General features: G+C 44.1%; 3 protein-coding genes and 1 long non-coding RNA gene across 4 annotated transcripts; 2 read left to right on the forward strand and 2 right to left on the reverse strand.

The window, feature by feature from the left end:
* Nucleotide 1: 1 nt before the first annotated feature.
* LOC133936444 (serine/threonine-protein kinase N2-like) lies at nt 2-13,762 on the reverse strand. The gene is made up of 19 exons (XM_062381326.1): nt 13,579-13,762; nt 12,110-12,261; nt 10,826-11,048; nt 9,483-9,599; nt 8,983-9,092; nt 6,829-6,972; nt 6,478-6,547; nt 6,211-6,394; nt 5,973-6,111; nt 5,396-5,448; nt 5,248-5,305; nt 5,078-5,169; nt 4,632-4,808; nt 4,107-4,169; nt 3,951-4,027; nt 3,673-3,815; nt 3,113-3,220; nt 2,819-2,899; nt 2-2,561 (listed from the first exon to the last, which is right to left on the reverse strand). The coding sequence occupies exons 1-19, from the start codon at nt 13,757-13,759 to the stop codon at nt 2,358-2,360; spliced, it is 2,376 nt and encodes a 791-aa protein (XP_062237310.1). The 5' UTR covers nt 13,760-13,762; the 3' UTR covers nt 2-2,357.
* On the forward strand, nt 7,691-9,277 carry LOC133936925 (uncharacterized). The gene is made up of 2 exons (XR_009915007.1): nt 7,691-7,847; nt 8,906-9,277. It is a non-coding gene; the product is annotated as an uncharacterized LOC133936925 (long non-coding RNA).
* Nucleotides 13,763-15,836: 2,074 nt separating the features above from the next.
* LOC133936735 (protein SET) lies at nt 15,837-19,647 on the forward strand. The gene is made up of 8 exons (XM_062381348.1): nt 15,837-16,089; nt 17,252-17,309; nt 17,457-17,599; nt 17,720-17,823; nt 17,904-18,017; nt 18,198-18,368; nt 18,556-18,687; nt 18,777-19,647. The coding sequence occupies exons 1-8, from the start codon at nt 16,017-16,019 to the stop codon at nt 18,798-18,800; spliced, it is 819 nt and encodes a 272-aa protein (XP_062237332.1). The 5' UTR covers nt 15,837-16,016; the 3' UTR covers nt 18,801-19,647.
* Nucleotides 18,912-22,511, reverse strand: si:ch211-51h9.7 (uncharacterized protein LOC558400 homolog). Its single transcript, XM_062381354.1, has 2 exons — nt 21,639-22,511; nt 18,912-19,907 (listed from the first exon to the last, which is right to left on the reverse strand). Exons 1-2 carry the CDS (start codon nt 22,054-22,056, stop codon nt 19,753-19,755), a joined length of 573 nt encoding a protein of 190 aa, XP_062237338.1. The 5' UTR covers nt 22,057-22,511; the 3' UTR covers nt 18,912-19,752.
* Between the last annotated feature and the right edge of the window lie 486 nt (nt 22,512-22,997).

Here is a 22,997-nt window from a genome sequence, read left to right on the forward strand (position 1 = left end):
TGTTTCACGTTGAGTCTCTTTATTCTCAAGCTCCGTTCTGAGGAAAGTAGTTCAAGAGTTGTTTTCATGTACTAAAGAGCCGAGTGTGTAGTTTGTTCATCATCAGTTTGAAACACAGAAGTTACAACCAGCAGCTAAAACACTGATTACATTAAAACTAACCGTTATCTATCAGTAAAATAAAGTATTTTATGAAATATATTTTATGATATATATATATATATTTCTATAATTAGTACAAGATACTGCAGTGAATTTACCAATTAAAAAAAAATGGTATATTAAGTTATAAGTTACTCTTTTTGTGAATGAAGCAGCGGTTTCCTTAAAATCCTCAAACCTTCCTTCAACAACCAACTGGAAACTGAAAGATCTATTTCCCTTCTACATAATAAGAGGGCTCATCTTCCTCCTCCTCCTCCTCCTCCTCCTCCTCCTCCTCTTTTATTGCACCGACATCACTACAGCTCTGTATCACAGAATATGATTTGCTAGGTTGAAAATACAGATATCTCTCACTATTATGGCTATGTTAGATTCTCTATGGCTTCTTTTACACCGCTAGTGATTACAGGATTCCTAGTGCACCCCCGTTCAGCACAGTGCCATGCACCTCTGCTGTGGGAACAGAAAGCAGCGCCTCTAGAGGAGGAGCCTGATATGTGAACAGAACGTCTTTGCTACGACGGAACAACTCGACAAACACGTGAAACTTCCCCACGTGGGATTTCACCTTTCAGTTTTTTTTTAAGAAGGTATATTTTAAAAGTGTGTTTGCTCGTTTTGTCTGTTTGGGTCAAGGCAGTGGGCGAAGCCTGTCACAGTGATGCATAGAAACGGCAACTTAACCTCTGAAAGATTCAAATCAACGTGATGAGCAAAGGCCACAGAGCAGCGGAGTCTCCAGCTCACTGGGAGCTCCCAGAGGTTCACGGTCAGAGGACTGGGAAGGTTTCTCATCATGTGTTCTGTAACGGAATCAAATAAAGGGAGTTGATCTGTTTTCTGTTTAGTGCAGAGAAGCAGTTGTTTCACAGCTTGTACGGCAGATTTGATCTTACAAGCTGAATCTACAACATGAAAATAAGATGAAGTCAAGTAATCAAACCTAGAGGCCGGAGCCATTATGTCCTTGGGTTGTCTGTTCGTCCGTCTCATTGTTGTGAACACGACATCTCAGGGTCACTTCAAGTTCGACTGAAGGATGAACTGATAAGAATTTGGGGGTTGAAGGTCAAAGGGCAAGGTCACAGTGACCTCACAAATCACTGTTCTATATATCTATATCTCTGGAACATCCCCAGGGAATCCTGGGTGGATGTGTTTGCTCACAGATTAGATCTGGGCAGTCAAAGGTCAAAGGTCATGGTGGCCTCACAAAGCAACATGATATCTAAAATTCCAGTATTGAAATTAAACTCCAAAAAGGAATAAAAGATGTTGAATGAAAGAGGAGAAACTGTTTTAATCTCCTGCACCGGCCTCTGTGCGATCACTCTCCTCTGTTTGTCCGTTTCACCTGAACTCGTCTCATCAATGAGCTTCGACTTCAGGAGCAGTCGAGCGCTGGAACACATGTAAAGAGAATATAAAGATCCACAATCACTCTCTGTGTTCACAAAGAAACAGGAAGAAGGAGAAGCTGCCTGATTGGACGACTCGGTGTCGACGGGATGAAAGTGACAACAGTCGGCGGAGTCAGCCATGGAGACGTCTTGAGACCGGAGAGGGAAACCTTCTGTGAGTGGCAGTCAGGTGAAGGATGAGGTGAAGGTTCATCACATTCAGTTTATCGTACACTCTGTACTTCCCTGGTCTCTGAGGGAACTGAAGGTTTGTTGATGGTTAAAAACTAACGACTGGTACGTGTTACCCGAGGCCGGACGGCAGCCATTTTGATTTGTAATACAAGGTAAACACACGCTTAACGAAACCCACTAATAAAGCCTGTGTTGTGTTCAGGTACAGAACCATGACTCTGGGGTTTACCTTTGATTTCAGGTCAAAATAGCTGCTGAGCAAAATGTCTATTTACCAGAAGAACCAGTTGAAAATGAAGGAAAGGCTCCCGTCTGTGGTGTAATGAAAAAAAGTTTCATCTGAGATCCATTAGGAAAATTGTCCTGGATTGATTTGATGTCAAGTGACTCATCGAATGGACCAGTAGAGCAAACGATGAAAAAGGTCCGACTGTTTGCTCCCATCTGAACTCCTTGTTTAATGTTTCTGTGGAAGTGTTGAGTCACTATGTGTTCAGGCCGTTAGGGGACGATCTGTCCCTCAGAGACGATGGCTGGTTACCTGCCAATGTGGACAAGCGTCTCAGCCCCCCCCTCCCCCTCCTGTCTCCTCTTCTTTCATCCGTGCAGAGCGCAGAAGTCGAAGCCAGCGAAGGCCTCCTGCTGCTCGGCGGAGAGGCCGGAGGGTTTGCAGGGAGGCGACAGGATCGGCTGCAGTCGAGTGAACTCGCTGTCGAAGTTGCTGACGTCCATGGATTCTGTGATCGACGGCAGGAACGGTGGTTTGGCCGTCTTGGCCAGTAGAGCCTCCCAGTCGATGGTCTGCGGCAGAGATTCACACAGACACACACAGATTTAATTACTTGTCGTGATTGAATTTCTGTTGTTTTTGTGCCTTTTTCTAATTTCACAGTTTCACAAATTGAACTTTCCTAACATAAGAGGATCCTTTGTTGATGCTGATGGGGGAAATTCACGTTTAACAGCATAAACAACATAGCGTCTAGATACTGCAATTTAAGAAGAGGTGACTTTAACAAGTTCAAACATGAATTTAGAGAAACCACAAAGTGATTCACCTCAAAGAACTTCTCTCCCTTCAGCTCGCTGGCGTCTCTCTCTCCAGCTCCGAGTCTTTTCAGAGGATTTCTCTTCAGAAGCTGCAGAAAACAAACCAGGTCTTATTATTGAAAACACAAAGTAACATGAAGCTGAATTAAAATCCACAAAAGCCTCTGACACGAATATAAAGTTATTGTGATAGATTCAAACTGTATTTGACTCTTTAGGACTTTAAAGATGCTGAAGTGGAATTCCAAGTGTGGAGCTGAGGTTCAAACATGTCCCACGTTCAGCTGCTCGTGGTTCGATACCTTCTGGACGATGGAGACTGCGTCGGGAGGAAGAGAGGAGGGATACTGGACGTCATCGTTGACGATGCTGTCGAACACCTCCTCCTCATCCTCACCAGGGAACGGGGACTGTCAGGAGGGAAAGAGACAGTCACTCATTCATCTGGTTTCAATTTGTTTTGACATCTTATTTCTCTAGTTTCACCCTAGTTTAACCCTAACCCTAACCCTAACCCTAACCCATCTATTGACCTAGAAATCCTCTCTGAAATGTTGCTTCTTTAATGAACGTCAGGAAATGATGTTGGATTTGACACATTTTGATTTGGATGTTATCTACCCTGGAAGAACCTTCTACTCTGGTCTGAGGGTTCTTCCAAAAAATAAAACCCGCCTGTTGCAGTAAATCCTGTTACTGTTGAACACATTGCTGGGGATTTGTCTGAGTCAGCTGTTAAAGTACGATGGCGCCAAATCACAAAACCCAGCAGCAAATAAGAAAACACAACAAATTATGAATTGTAAACGCTAAACAACAGCGTGCAAGTTTCCCCAGTGAGAGTTGAACTGGCGTTAACCACCTCGCCCACGAGCATCTCGTAGATCAGGACGCCCATCCCCCACCAGTCCACCGCCCGGGTGTAGTTGTCGTCGGTCAGGACCTCGGGGGCCAGAAACTCCGGGGTCCCGCAGAAAGTCGAGGTCCGATCTCCGTGACCCATCCCTGTCGAAGGAACGTTGGATGTGGATCAAAATAATTTTAACTTCCAAACAATCACGTATAAAACTTGCAGAGGCTGAAGCCAGATGTGTAAAATTGTATCTTTATATAAGTGGATGTATTCAGGGATCAAATCACCTTCTTTACAGAGTCCGAAGTCTGTGATTTTCACAAATCCGTCAGCGTCCATCAGCAGGTTGTCCAGCTTCAGATCTCTGCGACGAACACAAAGTGGGATGAGGATTCAAACCGGCAGCCGCAGAACGTTTAGCAGAATCTTCAGTCGTCACTTACCGATAGATGATTTTATTCAGATGCAGGAACTCTAAACCCAAAAGAACACACGCTGAATAAAACCTGAACACAACAACGACAGGTTTTAGATTATAACGCTGAACATTTAATTACCTGGAGAGCTTTGTTCACTGGATCTTCTTGATCCTAAAGATGAAGTGGGATCCTGTGATCTTACAGAATTGAAATTATCTCCATCAACCAGTGCAGTTTGAGTTGCAAGTATTTTTTCCCAGATCATGTAAGTTCACTTTGACCTTTGACCTTTGACAACTAAAATGGAATCAGTTCATCTTTGACTCAAAGTGACGACTGGTCAAGATTTGAGGAAATTCCCTGAAGGAAGACTTAAGATGTGATGGTAAAGAGGCCAAACACGTGCTTCATGAGGCCACCACGACCTTGACCTTTGACCTTGGACCATGCAAATCATCAGGTGAACATTTGTGGTAACATTTGAAAGGATTCTCTGGAAGCAGAAGTCCAGATGTGTATTATCTCTGAGCGACAGGACGACTCACGGACCTGGTCTGGGCCTCGGTGAAGACGTTGTTGTGGATGTGGATCATGAGGTCGCCGCCGGGTAGATACTCCATGACAAAGCAGACGTGGTCGCTGGTCTGGAAGCAGCCGTGGAGGTTGACCAGGAACGGATGTCGGGACGCGTTGATCATCTCAAAGATCCTCTTCTCACTCATGAGGCTGAAGAGCAACAGATCAGATTCACACCAGTTCCTCTGTGTGTTATCACTTCACTGGAGTTCATGTTTTAATCTGATTTTACTGCTTCTCATGACGTTTTGGCTCAAACTAAAGATCTTCAGCTCAGATGTGATCAAATAAATATCTGTTTTAATCTTTACACTGTTTTCTTGTTTTAATCGATCTTTATTTTGTCATTTGATAGAATCTATAGAGAAAAACACCACATGGTTTCTCTTAGTGTAATTTGGATAAACTGACCCACACACCTGTCGACTTCATCTCGAGTCACAATCTCTTTCTTCTTCAAGGCTTTGATGGCGTAAAGTTTCTCCGTCTTCTTGAACTCTGCCAGCAGAACCTGCAGAGAGAGGAAACCACTGAGGAGGGTGTGATGGAGTGGGACGAGCACCAGGAATCAAACGTTGAGTCCGTTTACCTTCCCAAAGTGTCCTCTGCCCAGAACCGAGATATATCTGAAATCCTCCCTGTGCATCCTTGTGAAACACATGAATAAAAGTCTGTTAGGGCATTATCAGATATAGGTGTGTGTACCTGTGTATACCTGTGTGTGTGTGTGTCTTTACTTGAGATCAGACACAGGCTGGTCTTCACTTTCCTCTCTGTTGTTTATGGACGACTGCAAGAAGAGAAAACAAGTCATTCACACAAATCACATCCGGACATCCTACATTTCTCTTCTTCTCTCTGATTCACAGTCCCCTTTTGTAAGAACCGAGGCTGTAATAACCTAGAATCACAATGTCTATTTACAGTATTTACAATAGTATGTCACTTGTGTAATCTAGTGGATGACAATGAAAAGCTCATATGAAACGATGATTAGTTTGTACGTTGGAGTATAATGGACATATAAGGATACAAAACATAAAATAACTAAATCTAGATATTTTTAAGAAATGTGCAACAAGCAGAACCCAAGCTCCGTTTCTCCTGGATCCAAAATCCTGAACCAATCTCACTGAATAATATTAACCAATAATAACCACAATGTTATTTATGACACTAGAGAAATAACTTAAATAACTTCATAGCGTTCATCTAAGGTAACGTGAAGCCTCCAAGAGCCGATACAAAAGTATAAAACCCTCAAAGTGAAAGTCTCATGAAATGTAAATGAAGGTCAGGTTGATGGTCAGTCACCAGTTCTTCCTGCAGTGGAGCCACAGATGAGGTGTGGTTGTGTTCTGTGGGGGTGACGGTGGGAGACTCGACTCTCGGCTCCGGGCTGGAGGGCGGAGGAGGATCCTCAGTGACGCTGAGTCTGATCACAGGAGCTTCACTGCAGACGCACCAGAGGAGGAAAGAGGAGAGACAGTCAAAACACTCTGGGATGTTCATCATCATCATGAAGGATGAGAATGCTCAGATTCCCTCTGACCCCGGCAGTGGAGCGGTGATCGGAGGCTCCTTGTCATCGGTGCTGTTGGCCGTCGGGTCGGGGGTCGAGCAGGGAGACGAGCTGAATGTGGTGAAGGAGCTGTAGTGGGGGAGGATGCTCATCATCAGGTGACCCCACGTGGCAAAGTTCATGTTCATCTGAGCGGCTCTGAGGAAGTTCTTCCCTGTAAGACACACGTTTCACTGCAGCAGCAGCAGCAGAGAACCTGATGGAAGCTGATGATTCTGCAGGTTGTTGGTTCTTTACCTCTTTCTTTAGTGAAGATGCAGCGCTGGCGTCTCAGCCTCGGCTCCACGACGGCGTCAACGAACCGAAGCTGGAATAAAACACAACAGAAGAAGGTGAGCTTTTAGGGCATTGACCCTAAAATGGACAGGCATGTCTTATTGTTCAATTTTATTGATCCTCATATCTACTGGTCAATATGACATGTATGTGACATTAAACAATAACTTGATATTAATCCATCCAGCAATAAATAGTGTATTTGTAGCATCACTTGAAGTACTTGAATTGTTTTTACAAGTTCTCTATCAGAGTAAAAGCCTGAGGAGACTCGAGTTGACCTTTGACCCCGGGGCACGTCATTGTTGGTACCTTGGCGTAGAGGAGGCCCTGTGGCTCCAGACTCAGGCCCTGGTTGTGGTTCTGGTTTTCCATCATCTCCTCCAGTCGCAGGAACTTGACTGCACACATGGCCCCCCGGTCCCGCCAGAGGACACTGACCTCCAGCTCTCGAGACTGATCACAGACCAACGACAGACAAACGAGAGGAGATAAGAGCAACAACTGCATTCACTATAAAAAGCTGCAACAACCGTCCAGGGGTGAAGCTGAGCTCTGAGAATCAAGAGGATTCAGAGTCAGAGCCGAATGTTTATCTGCAGGTGTGAGGGAGACACCTTCTGGTCTTACACCGAACTGCAACGATAAGTCACGATGCAGAGTGTAATATATTCAGCAGTATATTCTCTCTGCAATCTGGTGGAGTAGAAGTGTAATAAAGTGGCGTAAATTCGAATAAATTCCAAGTAGTATAAGCTGCTTTAACTTGAGCAAATACCACAATATAAAGCTATACTCGTGCATGTAGAAGTACTGCATTCAGCAAAAATATCATCAGTAAATGAACATTAATAAAGATTTTTTTGGTGCATTACATTCTATGTATTCCATCTAATAATATAATTTGAATTATAGAACTCATAAAGATACAACTACTTTGAATACTGTTAGTAATATATATATATATATATATATCATGTCTCCATATGTGGTGTGTGTGTCTGTCCCACTCTGTGCCCTTGTGTTGTCCTGTTGTTGCTGCTGCTGCTGTAACATGTGCGTCAGCAGTGACTCTACAGCTGCTGATGCTGTTTGTTTCTGTTCCAGTGTCACAGATCTTGACCTTGTTGTGTTTGAAATGTCGCAACGGGGGGGGGGGGGGGTTCAGGTAGAAAACAGGACGATCGGGGGGGAAGAAGAAACAAAGGAAGGACAAGTCGCACCTGGGCGGCGTGGATCACAACGAACATGAGTCTCTGGTGCTGGAAGATGAGCTGCAGAGATCTGAGGTGGAGCTTCTGTCTATTGTCTAATTTCTACATTAAAAATAAGTGAGTAAAAACTATTTACTGCAGATTTGGGCCTTTGTTATTCAACATGCATCGATTAGTTCACGATTTGACAAATAGATGTTGATAGATGGAGGCTCCACTTTTAGAACTGTCCCAGTAAAGTCATGCTCAGATCCTGACTGAGATCAAGTTCCCTTCGCTCCAGTCTGTTCAGAGATCTGAGCACGTTTTGACTTTAGAAGGTTTTTTCTGGTGTAAAAAACGATGCAGCAAACTCACACTGAAATTTGATTGGAGGCTCTGTCTCAGACTCCTGGAAGCCTGAGTAACTCAGACTCCTGGAAGCCTTGAGTTGAGCTGTGGATTGATTCAGGTTCACATTTTGACATTAAAGTGACTCTTTGTGTGATAAATCTGCAGATTGACTGTCCTCTACTGGTTGAATCCCAGCTATAGATTGTGGGAGAGGAGTTATATGGAGCATACATCACATAGCTTTACAACTTATTCAAACGTCGGCTGACATTAGCCCACATTAGCGTTATACTACGTCTCATAGGCGGCGTCCAACCCTGCCCCCTTACTGCCTTGGCTACAAGAGCTCCAGCCTGAGGCCTAATTCGGGCTGGAGCCAACGTCTGGAACTGAACTGAGTCAGGACCAACATGGTTCTCACCCCATTAACGCCCAGTTCAGGGGCTTCTGGACAGGAGGGTTTCTAAAGAGTCCCCTCCCCAGCTTTTACCATTTATTCTAAATCATGCAGTGGATGGAGCTGGGTTGAACATCGGGGGGAGGCTACACTTCAAATACTTTCTATCCCCAGATTATCAGTGTTCCCACACAGGAAGGAGGTTCAGGGTTCAGATCCCAGCTTGGCCGGGATCTGTCTGTTTGGACTTTGAGTTGGTTTTCTCTGAGTACTCCGGCTTCCTCCATCGGACAAGTAGGTGCTGCTCAGGTTTAGATTGATGGATGGATGGACGATAGATGGATAGATGGACATATGGACAAACACAAGGGTGGATGGATGGATGGATGGATGGATGGATATGTTCCCAATGTGGATACAGTGTTGTACTGATGTCGCGTTTCAGATTCTAACGCAGAGTTCCGTGATGTGCATGTAAACGTCATCGTCCGGTTGACCTCACGTTTTCGGCCGTGGACTCACCCGCTCCAGTTGGATGAAGAACGTTTGATCCCAGCAGAGTCTGCTGACGGTGGCCCACCGCGTCCGGCCGACCACCCTGCCGTCCAGCCTGAGCACTGCACTGATCTCTGCTGTGGGAGGACACATGAATGAGGCAGCACTAGAAAAATCACATATTACACATTCATCTGACTGTAAATTTGAACTTTCTACCAATTTTTTGAACTTTCTGTTTTACTCTACTACCCAGATTCAGTTCTTTCCAGAATCCTTCCCAAGTAATAACTCATAATAAAGATGTCGTACTCTTTATGAATATGTTTCCTGATCTGTGCTTTAACATAAGCATTACATCGATATATATATATTGGATTTGTGTTGGATAGTTATTGATGAAATGTGTGTGATGATTATTGATATTGTTGTATTGTCCAGGCTGGACACCAGATGAGATATTGGTTAAACATTCAAATGCAAAACCACAAACTAAATTCTTCCGGAAAACAAAAAGGTCCACTGACCGGGATGTCCCTCCGTCCTGTGAGCAGCTGATGAACCGTCTCCAGACTTTTCCTGCTCCATGTTCGTCCGAGGTTTCAGTAAATCCTCACACCCGAGAAGCTTGACTTCAAGTTTACCTTAAAAAGAGACAAATCCCCAAAGTTCAAGTTTTTGTCCTGAAAACAGAATTGACGAAAAAAGAACTCATAAAGTGAAACAAAGTGCGGTTCCACCTTCCAGAACTAACCGAGTGTGATTCTAGGGCAATGAACCTCAGGAAAGACAGTCGACCAAAGAGAAGGCAGCATTTACCAAATAAAACCTTTCACTCGTCAGCATGAATAAATCTGAGTCAGGGCCTCCAATCAGAAGCTGTCTGGAGCTTTCACATCCTCATTTTCTTCTTTTCACCGTGCAGCAGAAAATCTCCCCCCGTGTCTTTCACCGCCCTGAGACTTGTCCTCATTACCCGCTGCCAACAGAGCAACTCCAGGATTTGTCTCCTCGTTACATCATCAAAAAGCCTTTTTTTTCTTTCTGCTGCAGCCGAGCGACTGGCTCACAACTGAACCGTCCAAAAACCAACAGATTACACGTCCAGATTATCCACAGCCAGAGGTCAGCGGACGGCAAATCGGGATCAGACACTGGGTCGTCCATGATACCACTGTTTGCACATTGGAAGGGAAATGAACAACACACACGTCCACTCGCTGTGGTTTCCCTTGAAGGCAAAGTATTTCTGATCAATGCTGAACAGAGTAAGTCCTTTAAAACAGTTTCCAGGTGTTTCCATTAAGGATCCACAGATAGTTCCTGTTAATATCTGTAATTTGGCTCTAATTTCACTCCCAATTCATATATTACAGCTCATTCCAGGGCAGCTCCTGATAACTGAAATCTGCCTCCATCCATAATGCAGCTTAGATTTAGAATGAAGTTTCCATAATAAGTGAAGAATGAATTAATGGTCATTTTTCAGCTGATTACAGAAGAAGAACAAGACAAAGAGCTGCTGTGCACACGATGTCTGGTTAGAATCCATAATCTGGTTCAAATTAAACAGGAAATACAAACAGTGTTAAAGTAAACTTCAGTTATTACTTACAATTAATTGGCGGGTAGCTGAACAGGATAATAATTGAAATCTGCCAAGAGCCAAACAATGCAGCGAAGATAAATAATGAAGTTAATTCAACAAAAGAAGACTGAGCTCATATTTAGTTTGGGTCTAAATTTAGGTGTTTTGCTATTTTCTCTATGTTTAGAACCACGTAGGTATTTCCTGGACATTATAAGGTAAATGTGGACCTTTAAAAAAAGCTGGAAATGATTCTCTTCAGAAAACAGTGTGTGTCGATACCGGTTAAGGAGGCAGGTCTGATGGAGAAGACGGAAGGGGACGTGGACAGGGGACATCCAGGTCTCTGGTACTGGGAGGACGGGGGTCCCTGTGAGGGGTGGACGTCCCCTGCAGGCTGCTGTGGCTCCAGCTCCGGCTCCTGGCTCTTCTCCTCCAGACATTTCTCCAGGGACCGTCTCAGAAGGTCCAGCTTCTGGGAGGACTCGTGCACCCGGGACTGGGCCTGATGGGAAGATAAACATCACGTTGTTGTGTTTGCTCTTTTTAAACATAGCGTGGCTGTTTCGTATTTTTGGGACTTTTAACTTTAGACTTTAAGGGGAATTGACTTTTTCTTTCTTGACCTCCTTCAGGGAGTTTGTTCACCCGTCTATTTGTTGTTTGCTTGTTTATTTGTTTGTTTGTAAGCGAGATCTAACAAAAACAACACAACAGATTACCAGGAATCTCAGTGGAAAAATGTCTGATGACTCAGGGAATAAAATCATAATATTTTGGTAAGTAAATCCATCACCTTCATCAAAGTTGCGAGACATTTTCACTGATTTCCCAGAGACTAATTTATGGATCTTGATGAATAAATTCAGACAGTTTAATTGACTATCAATACTTTAATCATTGAACCTTGGGTTTATGGGTATATTTGCCATTTTGGCACAAATCAATAACCGATAAGATGTGACTTTAAAAATCTAAATGTCAGATTGTGAATCTACCACAGTCAAACCTCATTACCACAGATATATTACAACACGGACCGGATTCCACAGCTAAAGCTCCAACAGTGCTACTAGATTAATTTTAATTACCACACCAACTGAATAGAAGTGATGGAAAGTGATCGGTAGTAACACTGTGTTTGATTCCACAGACACACTCTGCTGATCGTCAGTCTGGTGCCACTGAACTGTTTTTACGATCTAACGACTCGTTGAGAAGCTTCTCCACCTTCACAATAACTCACTTCAAGATTGTTTTGACAAGAAAATGAGGCCGACTTAAAAGAGTCAGCTCCGATCTCAAAATATCTGTATCTGCCTTCGAAACAGTGAATCAGTTATTGTCCGAGTCTCTCCAGCCAAGGAGACGTCTTTCTCTACAGCTAGAGGTTGTTTTCCCCTGAAGGTCAAATGAGACCAGTTGTTTTTTACAACAAATTCAAATTGTAAACATTCCTTAAATATAACTTCACACTCTGTCATCCAGGGTTTCTCTATGTTTCGACAGTAAATATTGAAATCATTGCTGTCTGCTCATGAGATAAAAGTATTTGAAGTGCTCCACCTCGGTCACCGCCTTCTGGTCCAGTGAGGAGATCCCTTCCAGCTGCTTCACCACATCTTTGGCCAGCACCCGAGCATCTGTCTCCCTCTGCATGTGGTGCTGCAGCTCTGCCAGACGAGCGTCCACAGGAGCGACCGCGACCGGAGACACTCCTGAGGGACAGGGACGAGGACGGGGGAGAAAACTGAATTCAGTTCAGAGGAGTGACACAGTACTAACGCCATGAGATTATGTTTTCATTGCTGTGTGTCTGCTTTTCTGCAGGATTACACAAAAACTACTGAACCCATTTATATTGGAACTTGGTGGAAGAATGGAACATAGTTCAAGACAGAACCCATCACCTTTTAGAGCGGGTGCAATTAAGGGGGAGGATCCGACATTGCCTTTTCACTTTCTTTATAAATTGAGAGATTGGGTGTTTCTAGAGACATTCAGGCGCTCGGTCAGCGCGTACGTCCGCCAAGGCCCGACAGTCAGGAGCCGAGGAGAAGAAAGGAGGTCGAGAGTCAGGGAGGGGAAACGTGAGCAGAGGAAACCGGGTGTAGAGTTACTCATCTACTATTTCCTCCTCTCGCTTTCAAGCAAGGAGGATATTTCTGTCAGCGTTGGTTTGAGGGTTTTCAAACGGCACACATCCTCAGTTCAGAATTTAATCATGGCGTTTGCTGTCTGTCTCTATTAATGCTGTCAGAGTGGTTTCCCTTTCTGGATTATACAAATAACACCCACAGAGACAGCAGTTGGCACGGTTCAACCGATATGGCTTTTTGATACCAGCACTGACATTAGTGAACTGAAATGTTCTCTGAACTTGACCTTTATTTGAACCACATACAATAAACACAGTGTTCACAGTGATGTTTTTGAGGGACTGACTTTAAAATCACCAGTTTTTTTTGCAGCTCGTAAAATAAAAACTCCTCAATAAATTAGATACTAAGACAATAAGACCTTTGGGTGAATTGAATCATTAAAACATATGATTCTTAAACCACATGTCTGCATTCTGTCCACAGGAGAGAAACCGGATAAATATTTTAGCTTTAAAGGTTTTTAAAAAATTAAACAAATTAGGGGCAATAAAATAATGTCAAGAATTATCAAATAGAGTTGTATCTATCGCAATATAGCATATGTACAATATATAGGGATATACTGTTTATATAATTGGCATCATTGACCGACCTCAGATCTGTAAAATCTTGTGTTTGCTTCTCGGCTCAGTTTCAAACCACAACCTTCACTCAGGAGCCAAAATCTTTAAAGTCTTTAAACATATCATAAATAATAATGTGACATTTATCATGATAGCATCATACATGTAGTATCTGCACGCTGATTCATCTGATGCCTCTTTCCACCTGGTCTGGTAAGAACACAAATAAAGCAAATTCTGACTTTTTGATTTGATTAAGTGCTTTTTCAGACCCAGTGTGACCAAAGGAGGAATAACTCAGGACTCTGACCTCTGTTAGTGGAGCTGTCGTGGTTGCTACCATCATCACCTCCACCTCCTCCATCTCCTCCACCTCTGCTGCTGCTGCTGCCGCTGCTGTTGCCAGCCTGGGTGACTCTGATAATCTGCAGCCGGATCAGCTCGATCTTGGAGCGGCTGTCCTGCAGCATCTGCTGAGCTGTGGACAACATCTGATCCTGGATAACGACATCACATCAAGAGACAACAAGCCCGACTTCATCGCCACTGACACTTCAGGTGGGCAGGAGGCACAGTCACACACACCACACCGACCAAAACACAGCCATAGTTTACCATAACAAGTGGAGCAGAGGAGATCACCAGTGACAGTGCTGCACATGCAACCAGCTCCACATGGGAGGAGAACAAGTGGACTAAGTGAGAACAGCAGGTCCCGACCGGACGGAGACAGTATGACTTTGCACTTCACTCACCTCAGGAGAGATGCTCAGGCTCCTTGCTGAATAAGGACTAATCTGTCATCCTCTGTGGAAGTGCAGGAGGGAGGGGGGGGGGGGGGGGGGGCTTCTCAGGTTGCGCCTCTCCACCTTCACTATCCTTGAAACATAACAAGTCTGCTGCTGTTATGGTGCGTTCACACACACACACACACACACACAAACACACACACACGCACACTCACACAGTCTGGTCTGAGGGCTCCTCTGATGCAGCTCCTACATCTTGGGACCTGGATCACACAGCATGTTCTCCTGTTTGTTTGTGCATCCCTGCAGCCTCCTCTGCAACATCCCCTTCACGCTGCATCCTCATCCTCTGCTCTGTAAGCAAACCCCCTCCTCCTCTCCCTCTCTCTCCCTCTCTCTCTCCCTCTCTCTCTTCTAGAGGGGTTTCTCTCTGCAGGGGGAAGGCAGAGTTCCTCTCCAGTGCCAGCCCCACTGCTGCTGCTGCTCTGACAGTGCTGATCGCCTGCTCTGGGCTCGGTATTGGCCGCTGCGTGACCACATGTTCCTGTGCTGCCACCAACCAAAAAAGAGAAAACACCGAGCTGCTGCTGCTTCTGTGTTTGGGACGGGGCCGAGAACAGTCTGCAGCATTTAGCAGATCTGTTTATCCTGCTCGGACGAGACAGAGAGTTTCAGAGACAATAACACCCACAGTGATGGAGTCGATATGCACATGCACAGGACAGGAAATGAGGGAGCAGCTGCTGATGTACTGAACATGATCCTGGACATGGAGGTCCTCTAACAAACACTGTGTGTGTGTCTGTCTGTGTGTGTGGGGGTCATGTCTGCATACAAACACATGGCTGCTCTGTGCGCCTCTCAGCTGTCTTGTTGACAATGGAGACTTGTGGGCTCAAGTTGAACATCATTAATATTCACATAATATTCTGATAATTATGCAAACAGCATAGCAGCCCACTCACTGAATAGCTGCCTATTATATGATATATGGTTAATATTCAGACATTGCTTCAACCGCTAATAAAACACCCTGTTTATTAATGCTGTCAGAGTGGTTTCACTTTTTGGATTATACAAATAACACCCACAGAGATAACAGTTGGCAGGAAGCATGATTCAAATCAGGCTTTTTGATGCCAGCTCTGTTAGTGAACTGAAATGTTCTCTGAACTTTTCTCTTATTTGAACAAAATACAATAAACACAGTGTTCACAGGAAATGTTTATTAAAGGTTCAGTGTGTAGAATTCAGTGACCTCTAGTGGCAAAGTGTCAGGTTGCAGCTGAGCATCCCTCACCTCCCCCTCTCCCCTTCTCCAAACATGAAGGAGAACTTGCAGTAGCTTCAGTTGCCATGAAAACTCAAAAGGTTTAGTTTGTCCAGTTTGGGCTACTGTCAAAAAAACAAAACATGGCGGCCCCCGTAGAAAGGACCCACTCCTGAATATGAAGTATTTATAAAGTATTTAAATATAAAGGGCTCATTCTAGGGTAAAGAAAACAACAATTCATACGATTTAGATCACTGGGATTGTTCTACATTCATTCTCTGCCCATAGATCCATTTCACTTGACTCTCACACACTGGGCCTTTAAGCGTGCGTCGGTCCCGCCGCAGCTTCGCCCTGAACTAACGCACTTTCCTATTTTCTTTATTTGACTTTATATAAATTAAGCGCGCGCTGTAGACAAGTGGAAATCGGAGGTTTGGGGAGAGGGGAGCGGCGTGCACGCGCAGCTCGGGTCCGCGCAGTGGGACCTACTTTGGGAGGCGGAGCTCGCCGCCGCTCCGCTCGGCGCAATGAAAGGAGCGCGTGAGCGGCGCGGGCCGTGACTTCCTCGCTCCTCGGCAGCGTCATTGTGTGGAAGGCAGCACGTTGTCGGCTCCTCCACGCTGAACTTTTACGCCCGATTAGCGCGCTCCTGCTCGGGGGAGAGAAACCAGATCCACCGCCACCCTCTCGGACGCACCTCGGTCAACCCCAGCGCGCGGAAACATGTCGGCCTCGGCGGCGAAAGCGAGTAAAAAGGAGCTGAACTCGAACCATGACGGAGCGGACGAAACCTCCGGTAAGTGGTGGTGGTGGCGTGTGGGGGGGTGGGGGAGAGAATGGCGGCCTCCTGTTCACCGCCATTTTCACTTTCTTTCTCTAACGTGGTTTTATGCCACGGTTCTGCGGGGATCCCACCGACTGCGTGGGCTTGCTTTTTATTTATTCGCCCCGGGCCCCCTGGCCTCTCTTCCCCGGGAGACCGCTGCGTGTGTTCCCGTTTCGGCGGCAGCAGCAGCTAGCATTAGCTCGTTAGCATGCCGCTACTCCTTGTTCCATCCACACCGGGTGCAGAGAGGCCATGTTAGCTAGCCGAGTTAGCATCACCAGCGTGGCCAGTTGTGTCGACGGCTGCGGACCGAGTGGCCGTGTGCGATGCTAGGGGGTCATTGTTCTGCGCGATGGCGGTAATTCGCCCCGCACCACCCGGCGGGAGCCCCCATCGGTGTTATTGTGTCTAATAACCGGGGGAATTTGCGCCTTTCATTCGGACTTTAGCCACTAGCCCGCTCGTGTTGTTGTCGTAATGTTACCTAACGCTAGCGCACGACGTTGTGTTTTGTGTCGGACCGAGAAGCTTTTAAATCCTCCAGCCCCGCGGGAAATTTTTAATATTTGTAACCGGGTTCTGGGAGGGGGACCCGGGACCTCGCTGTGGGGGCAGCGGGCGGTTGTGAGTGTCCACCCCGGGCTATCTGTTCTCATGGTACCGCAGCTGCGTGTGTGTGCAGTCCGATGTCCCACATTTAAACCACGCGGCCTCGTCGACAGCAACCGGCAGGAAACGGTCCCTGCCTGAGCCGCTAGAGCTGCAGCCATTGGCCGCTCGCGCTGCCTGAACCTCCGGCGTGCGATCTGCCGGAGATCCGGACAAACTACCAGTATCTACCGCGAAACCGTGGCGTGTTTCCCCGTGAGATCCGGAAACATGTGTATAAGAAACATATCCCACAGGCGGAACTTAGTTGTGGGTTAATTAAATACTTTGAATGAATCAAATATGTCTTTTAAATTAAGAAATGCCGTTTGTTTTTTAAGCGGGAACACGTAAATAAACACATTTGTTATGAGATAATCGTCAGATTTATAATATGATGTGTATGTTTCTATTCATGGTTTTAATTAATCTGTAATAAATGCTATGTATTTTTAACAATTCATGTTTTTCTTCTGTCCCACAGAGAAAGAGCAGCAAGAAGCTATTGAACACATCGACGAAGTTCAGAATGAAATTGACAGGTAATTTGAATTTGTCCTTTTAGGTTAAAGGGTTAGTGTATAAATAAAATGTATTATTATTGAAAGTATAGGAATGGGATTATTTTTTTCGCCGTGTGTCTGAGAACAAACAGTCCCGGATGTTTTTTAACGTTTCTCTCATTTCAGGTTGAACGAGCAAGCCAGTGAGGAGATCCTCAAAGTAGAACAGAAATACAACAAACTCCGTCAGCCATTCTTTCAGAAGAGATCAGAACTGATCGCCAAAATCCCCAACTTCTGGGTCACCACGTTTGTCAACCATCCACAAGGTCAGTGATTTAAGATTAGGTATCTGGTCTCTTGGAAGCCTTTAGATGTACAGCGATGTTTGTATGACCTTCCACCAGGATTGAAGTTGATGTTTGCTCTGTTGAATGTTTCCCCTGCAGTATCTGCCCTACTGGGAGAGGAAGATGAAGAAGCGCTTCATTACCTGAGCCGGGTGGAGGTGACAGAGTTTGAAGACATCAAGTCGGGCTACAGAATAGATTTTGTAAGTATTGTACTGTTGCACGCTCGCGCCACCAAGAAGTTGTTTCCTGGGTTCTCACCTGAGTGCGTTCTGTCTTCTAGTATTTCGATGAAAATCCGTACTTCGAAAACAAAGTACTTTCCAAAGAGTTCCATCTGAACGAGAGTGGAGACCCATCTTCGAAGTCAACAGAAATCAAATGGAAGTCAGGAAAGGTATGTTGGTCTTTATTATGTTGTCTTTGCCATTAAAGTAATTTATGTGGCGAGACCTGAGGCAGGGCAGCACTATTATGATTGTCCCTCATTGAACTTTTGACCTGAATTACTTAAGAGTTCAATAAAAGCAACACAACCTGTGCTGAGCAGTCATTTGAAATGTTCTTTTGTTTGTAGGACCTGACCAAGCGCTCCAGCCAGACACAGAACAAAGCCGGAAGGAAGAGGCAACATGAAGAGCCAGAGAGCTTCTTCACTTGGTTCACTGATCATGCCGACGCTGGCGCTGATGAGCTCGGGGAGGTCATCAAGGACGACATCTGGCCCAACCCTCTGCAGTACTACCTGGTAGGTTTATGACACGCAAATAAAAGGGCTTATTACTGCTCATACTCCAGTGGTATATTAATTTCCCTGGATGCCATTTCCCACAGTGAGCAGAGATGTTTGAGCTGTTCCACAACAGGAAACTGTAATTACATATCATCCTCTACTATTGAAACACAGAAGTGCTGACAGTGATTATTTCCCCCAGGTTCCTGACATGGATGACGAAGAGGGTGAAGGGGAAGACGAGGAAGAGGATGAAGAGGGTCTGGAGGACATCGACGAGGAGGGAGATGAAGATGGAGAGGAGGACGAAGAGGATGATGGAGAAGATGGAGAGGTAAAGTGATAAAAGTAAAAAAAAATGCATGATGTCGGCAGTAATTTTTGAACATTCACTGACAATCCGGTATTTACTTGCTCTTGCAGGATGACGAGGGAGAAGATGACTAATGAAATAACTTCACCAACCCAGACCCTCAACCTTCGATTCCCTGTTTGCTTTTTCCACTCATGTTAGGGAGCAAAGTTTTTTTTATTTTGTTTTTTTCCTTTTTTATTGTGTGTGCTTCTTTTTCCATTCTGAAGCCTCTTCACCTGTCGGTGCCATGTTATGTTCTCCTTTGACTCATCTTAAGGCCAATGGCACTTTGCCCTGAAATATGAGTACCATCCCCACAGTCATCTAAAAAAAATGATAATAAAGTATTGCAATAGTATCAGCACGGCATCCTGAGTAGAATTTGAAAATACTTCACACAGAATTCCTTCTGTTTAAGGTTGTGTGGTAAATTGACTAAAGCCATGGTGTAGTGACCTAGCGCTAGCAGACCTCGATATTTTTTCCCATGTTTTTTATTTTTTTAGTTGGGGCGTCAGTCCCTTAAACTGTTATTTTTTTCCCCTATGTGGTTAACAAGTACCAGCTCATTCCTTTTGACTTGTAATGTTTAGGGGGCGGGGGGTGGGGTAAGCTGGGGAGGGGCAGGAGTATGTTGGTTATGGGGAGAGTGGTTATTTTGACATCATTTCTATGGGACTTTTTTTTTTCTTTGTTTTCATTGTATTGTTTTACAGATATCCATGAGATTTGAAATGACATTTTTAATAAAGAACAAAATGGAAAAAAACAAGCTTGTAAATTTTGGCCCCCACTGCTTCATGGGTTTAAAACAAACTGTTATCTCAAAGAATTTACATATAATCACCCTTTCCTTTTCCGCCGGGGGGGGGGGAAATAAACTGTTTTAAATTTGAGGTGTACAACTTGCTTTGTTACAATAATAAAACTTACTGTGTACACACGTGTGGGAGTCTTCAAACCGGAGGCATTATATATAGACATTTATTTAAGTGAAAGGTCACAGAAAAGGCACCAGGGTTAACTAAACAGTCAAAGAGTCCATCAGCTGGTGAAGGATTTGGGAGTCATCAGCAGGCTGGAAGCAAAGTCCTCACTGAGCAGTCGGTGGGTGATTAAAGCCACAAAGGTTTGATCCGAGTCCTCAAATTGAGACTTTGTGATGGTGTCGGGCCAGACGCTCGGCTGGAAGGCCCATCCTGGAGGGAGAGAGCAACAAAACACATGGGGACGAAGATGTTAATAAATGAGCAACACAGTATATTGTGGATCATACAACACAAATTACTTTTGTTAAAGGTGAGGAAACTTAAAATGAGTTGCTGACTGTTGATTGTAAATCAGAATTTCTAAGGTTTGTATTTATATTTGGTGCAACTTCAGTTCTTATTTTCTCCAGAGTTAAGGTACATATATTAAACCCAGACAATAACAATGAATATTTTAGCTCTAAATATAATATCGCCAAAATTACTTTAGTAGGTCCAATTTAAATGCTTCATTTTTTGTTTAAACTTTTCAATAAAGGTTATTTTCAACACCGGTTGACCAGTGTCCTTATTCTTTTTGTATAAATTGGACTGAGAATTATCCACATCACAACTGTCCAAAAGTAAGAAGACTTTCAATTGACAATAATTAGTGAAGTAAAAGTATCTTATCCTCAGCATTTTTGCTTTAAATAATTACTCATACATTTATTCAACTATCAAAATAGTTTTTCTATTATTAATTATTGTAGATCCACTGCTCAAAGTGATTAACACCATAATTAAGACCTTAACTCATGATCTTTTAAGTCTTCACTAAAACACATTAAACATAAATGCAAGTATTGAGTGCAAGATGCATTATACCTTGTAATTTTATTAATTATAAATATAAAGCTGTCACTAGCATGAATAGGATTGACAATACTACATCCTGAATGAGTTGCACTAGTCCCAGTTGAGTCACCATTTAAGATTATTTCTTTATATCGCATCTCACTATTTGCTTCATAATTGATACAATAAGTGAGAATTGTGATTTCAATAAACCAACACAATAATTAAATTAAGTCAGTCTGGATATGGAGTTGTTTCAACCCTTTTTATATTGAGAGGGATGAATGTTATAATTTAATTCAGCTTTCAAGAAGGGATTTAATGTTTTCAATTTATTCTGATTAAGAGTTTGTGGCCAATACAAACAGTAAGTTCTGTTTGGAATGTATTTCCCCTCTAGATTTACTTAACTTTAAAATGGAAAAAGTAAAATTAACTCAAAGCCCTATGAGAAAACATGCGAGCATGGGCTATTCAAACACAATATGATTGATTGATTAACCAGGTTAAAGTCTTTTTTTTAAACATTCAAATGTTTCTTGATAGAGAAAAACCTTGTTTTTCTCACCAGGATTGGCTTCAACCTCAGTAACTTTTGATGATGAACATTTTAAAATTAAAGTGGATTTTTGATGAACATGACTGACAATGTGCTGTATTGATCCCGGTTCTGTATTATGATTTATTTATATCTTGAAATTTGCTCCATGATCGAGACACTAAGTGATTTCAATGTCTTATCAAACCAACACAAGGATTAAATAAGAGTTTGGGGATATTGAGTTTGATTTAATAATGACACCACTTGATCAATCCTCCTTATATTGAGAGGCTTAAATATTTGTATTCAATTCAGTTTTTCAACAATAATTTAATGTTTTCAATTAATTCTGATTAACAGATTGTGGCCAATACAAACAGTAAAGTTCTGGTTTGAATATATTTCTCAAAATTTGCTTAACTTGCACAATCACAAGTTAAATTAACTTAAGCCCTATGAGACACATAATGATTTGTGAATATGAGCCAAATAAATAAAGTGTGTGGATTTGTGGTGCGTCCACTGTTCCGGGTCGGTACCACAGCCTGCAGGTCGGTACCCACCTAGATGGGTCCGACACCGGGGACAGGTGGCCGCGGTCCACGAAAACCCGGGGAACCAGGTGAAGTGTTTGTCCGCCGGCCAGTGCTGAGCCACATCCGCCTTCCTGAAGGTGAACACCTCGAAGCGGAGCCCGTGGGGGTTCTCGAACAATTGCACGTTGACCCGCCGGCCCCCGGGCAGCGTGTGGTTGCGGGAGGACAGCGCCAGTCGGCTGGGGACCGAGCGAATGTCCGCCCCGGTCGCCAGCTCGTGTCCGCACGCCCGGCACAGCAGGAGGGCGTCGGCGCTGGTTCCCCGCTGCTCCTCCGCGGCAGCACACGCCTCCCCGGCCCGCGGAGCCCCGGTCCACACCAGGAGCACCGCGGAGACGTGGATCAGTGTCAATGTGAATCCCCGCAGCCTCCGCACGCACCGCATCGCTGCTCCCGCACGCACATGGACGGCTAAACGCTAAAGCTAGCAGTCACGCGTGCTAGCTTTAGCTTTGTTGTTAGCCGAGCTGGTTCGTCGAGTCGCGCCCTGCTGTCAACAGACGGTTAATCTCATGGCTGTTTAACAACTGACAGCACAGACATAACGACACGACATATAGTGATTAATGAACTGAAGCTAATGGCTAACCAACAGGCCGATAGCTTAGCTCGCTCTGTCGGGCTAGCTAAGGCTCGGAAGTGCGATGTGAACAAACAGGAAACACGGTCCTGTCCACCGTGTCCGGCTCTGAGTGAGCACCAGAGGAGAAGCAGATGTTCAGCAGCTGGATGAGTGAGAAATGACCCTCAGTCACACGGATCGATTCTCACTCAGCCGCAGGGAGACCCTCCATGAGGCCGGGGGACTCCGCCGCTCCCCCTCGGTGCAACATGGACTCCACTGGTCCCGGAAACTTCTATGATTAAAACTGTTTTAATACAGATTTAAACGTCTGGCCGCCACTTGTTCTAAGTGCTTTAAAATAAACACAATTTACATTAAATCACACGAGAAGTCAACTTTATTGTCGTTCACCCACAGACACAGAATCTGTGTTTCTCAGGCCGACGAGCAAAAGAACAACAGTTCATCAACAATCAACACAAATATAAACACAGGTCAGAGCCACTGTATCAGGTTATTACAGGTGTATATATATAGTATATATTATGGTTAAAAATATAGCATATTACTATACTACTATACTATCTGGTGATTGTCAGAAATATTATATTATTTGAATATGCTTGTCACAAATGGTATATTACTATAATATGGTTGTTACATAGAGAATAAAATTATAATAATTATAATTACATTTTATTTATACAGCACCTGTCATACATAAAATTCTGCTCAAAGTGCTTTACAATCAAATCAAAGGC

Source organism: Platichthys flesus, chromosome 3 (genome assembly GCF_949316205.1).
Source record: "Platichthys flesus chromosome 3, fPlaFle2.1, whole genome shotgun sequence".
Taxonomy (NCBI): domain Eukaryota; kingdom Metazoa; phylum Chordata; class Actinopteri; order Pleuronectiformes; family Pleuronectidae; genus Platichthys; species Platichthys flesus.

Coding starts and splice junctions, on each gene's coding strand:
- LOC133936735 (XM_062381348.1), top strand. CDS start 16,017: ATGTCGGCCTCGGCGGCGAAAGCGAGTAAAAAGGAGCTGAACTCGAAC. Junction 16,090..17,251: donor CGGAGCGGACGAAACCTCCG/GTAAGTGGTGGT, acceptor TCTGTCCCACAG/AGAAAGAGCAGCAAGAAGCT. Junction 18,688..18,776: donor ATGATGGAGAAGATGGAGAG/GTAAAGTGATAA, acceptor TTGCTCTTGCAG/GATGACGAGGGAGAAGATGA.
- LOC133936444 (XM_062381326.1), bottom strand. CDS start 13,759: ATGTTGTCCACAGCTCAGCAGATGCTGCAGGACAGCCGCTCCAAGATC. Junction 5,306..5,395: donor CAGCCTGTGTCTGATCTCAA/GTAAAGACACAC, acceptor GTGTTTCACAAG/GATGCACAGGGAGGATTTCA. Junction 2,562..2,818: donor AGGGAGAGAAGTTCTTTGAG/GTGAATCACTTT, acceptor TCTCTGCCGCAG/ACCATCGACTGGGAGGCTCT.
- si:ch211-51h9.7 (XM_062381354.1), bottom strand. CDS start 22,056: ATGCGGTGCGTGCGGAGGCTGCGGGGATTCACATTGACACTGATCCAC. Junction 19,908..21,638: donor CCGGTGTCGGACCCATCTAG/GTGGGTACCGAC, acceptor CTCTCCCTCCAG/GATGGGCCTTCCAGCCGAGC.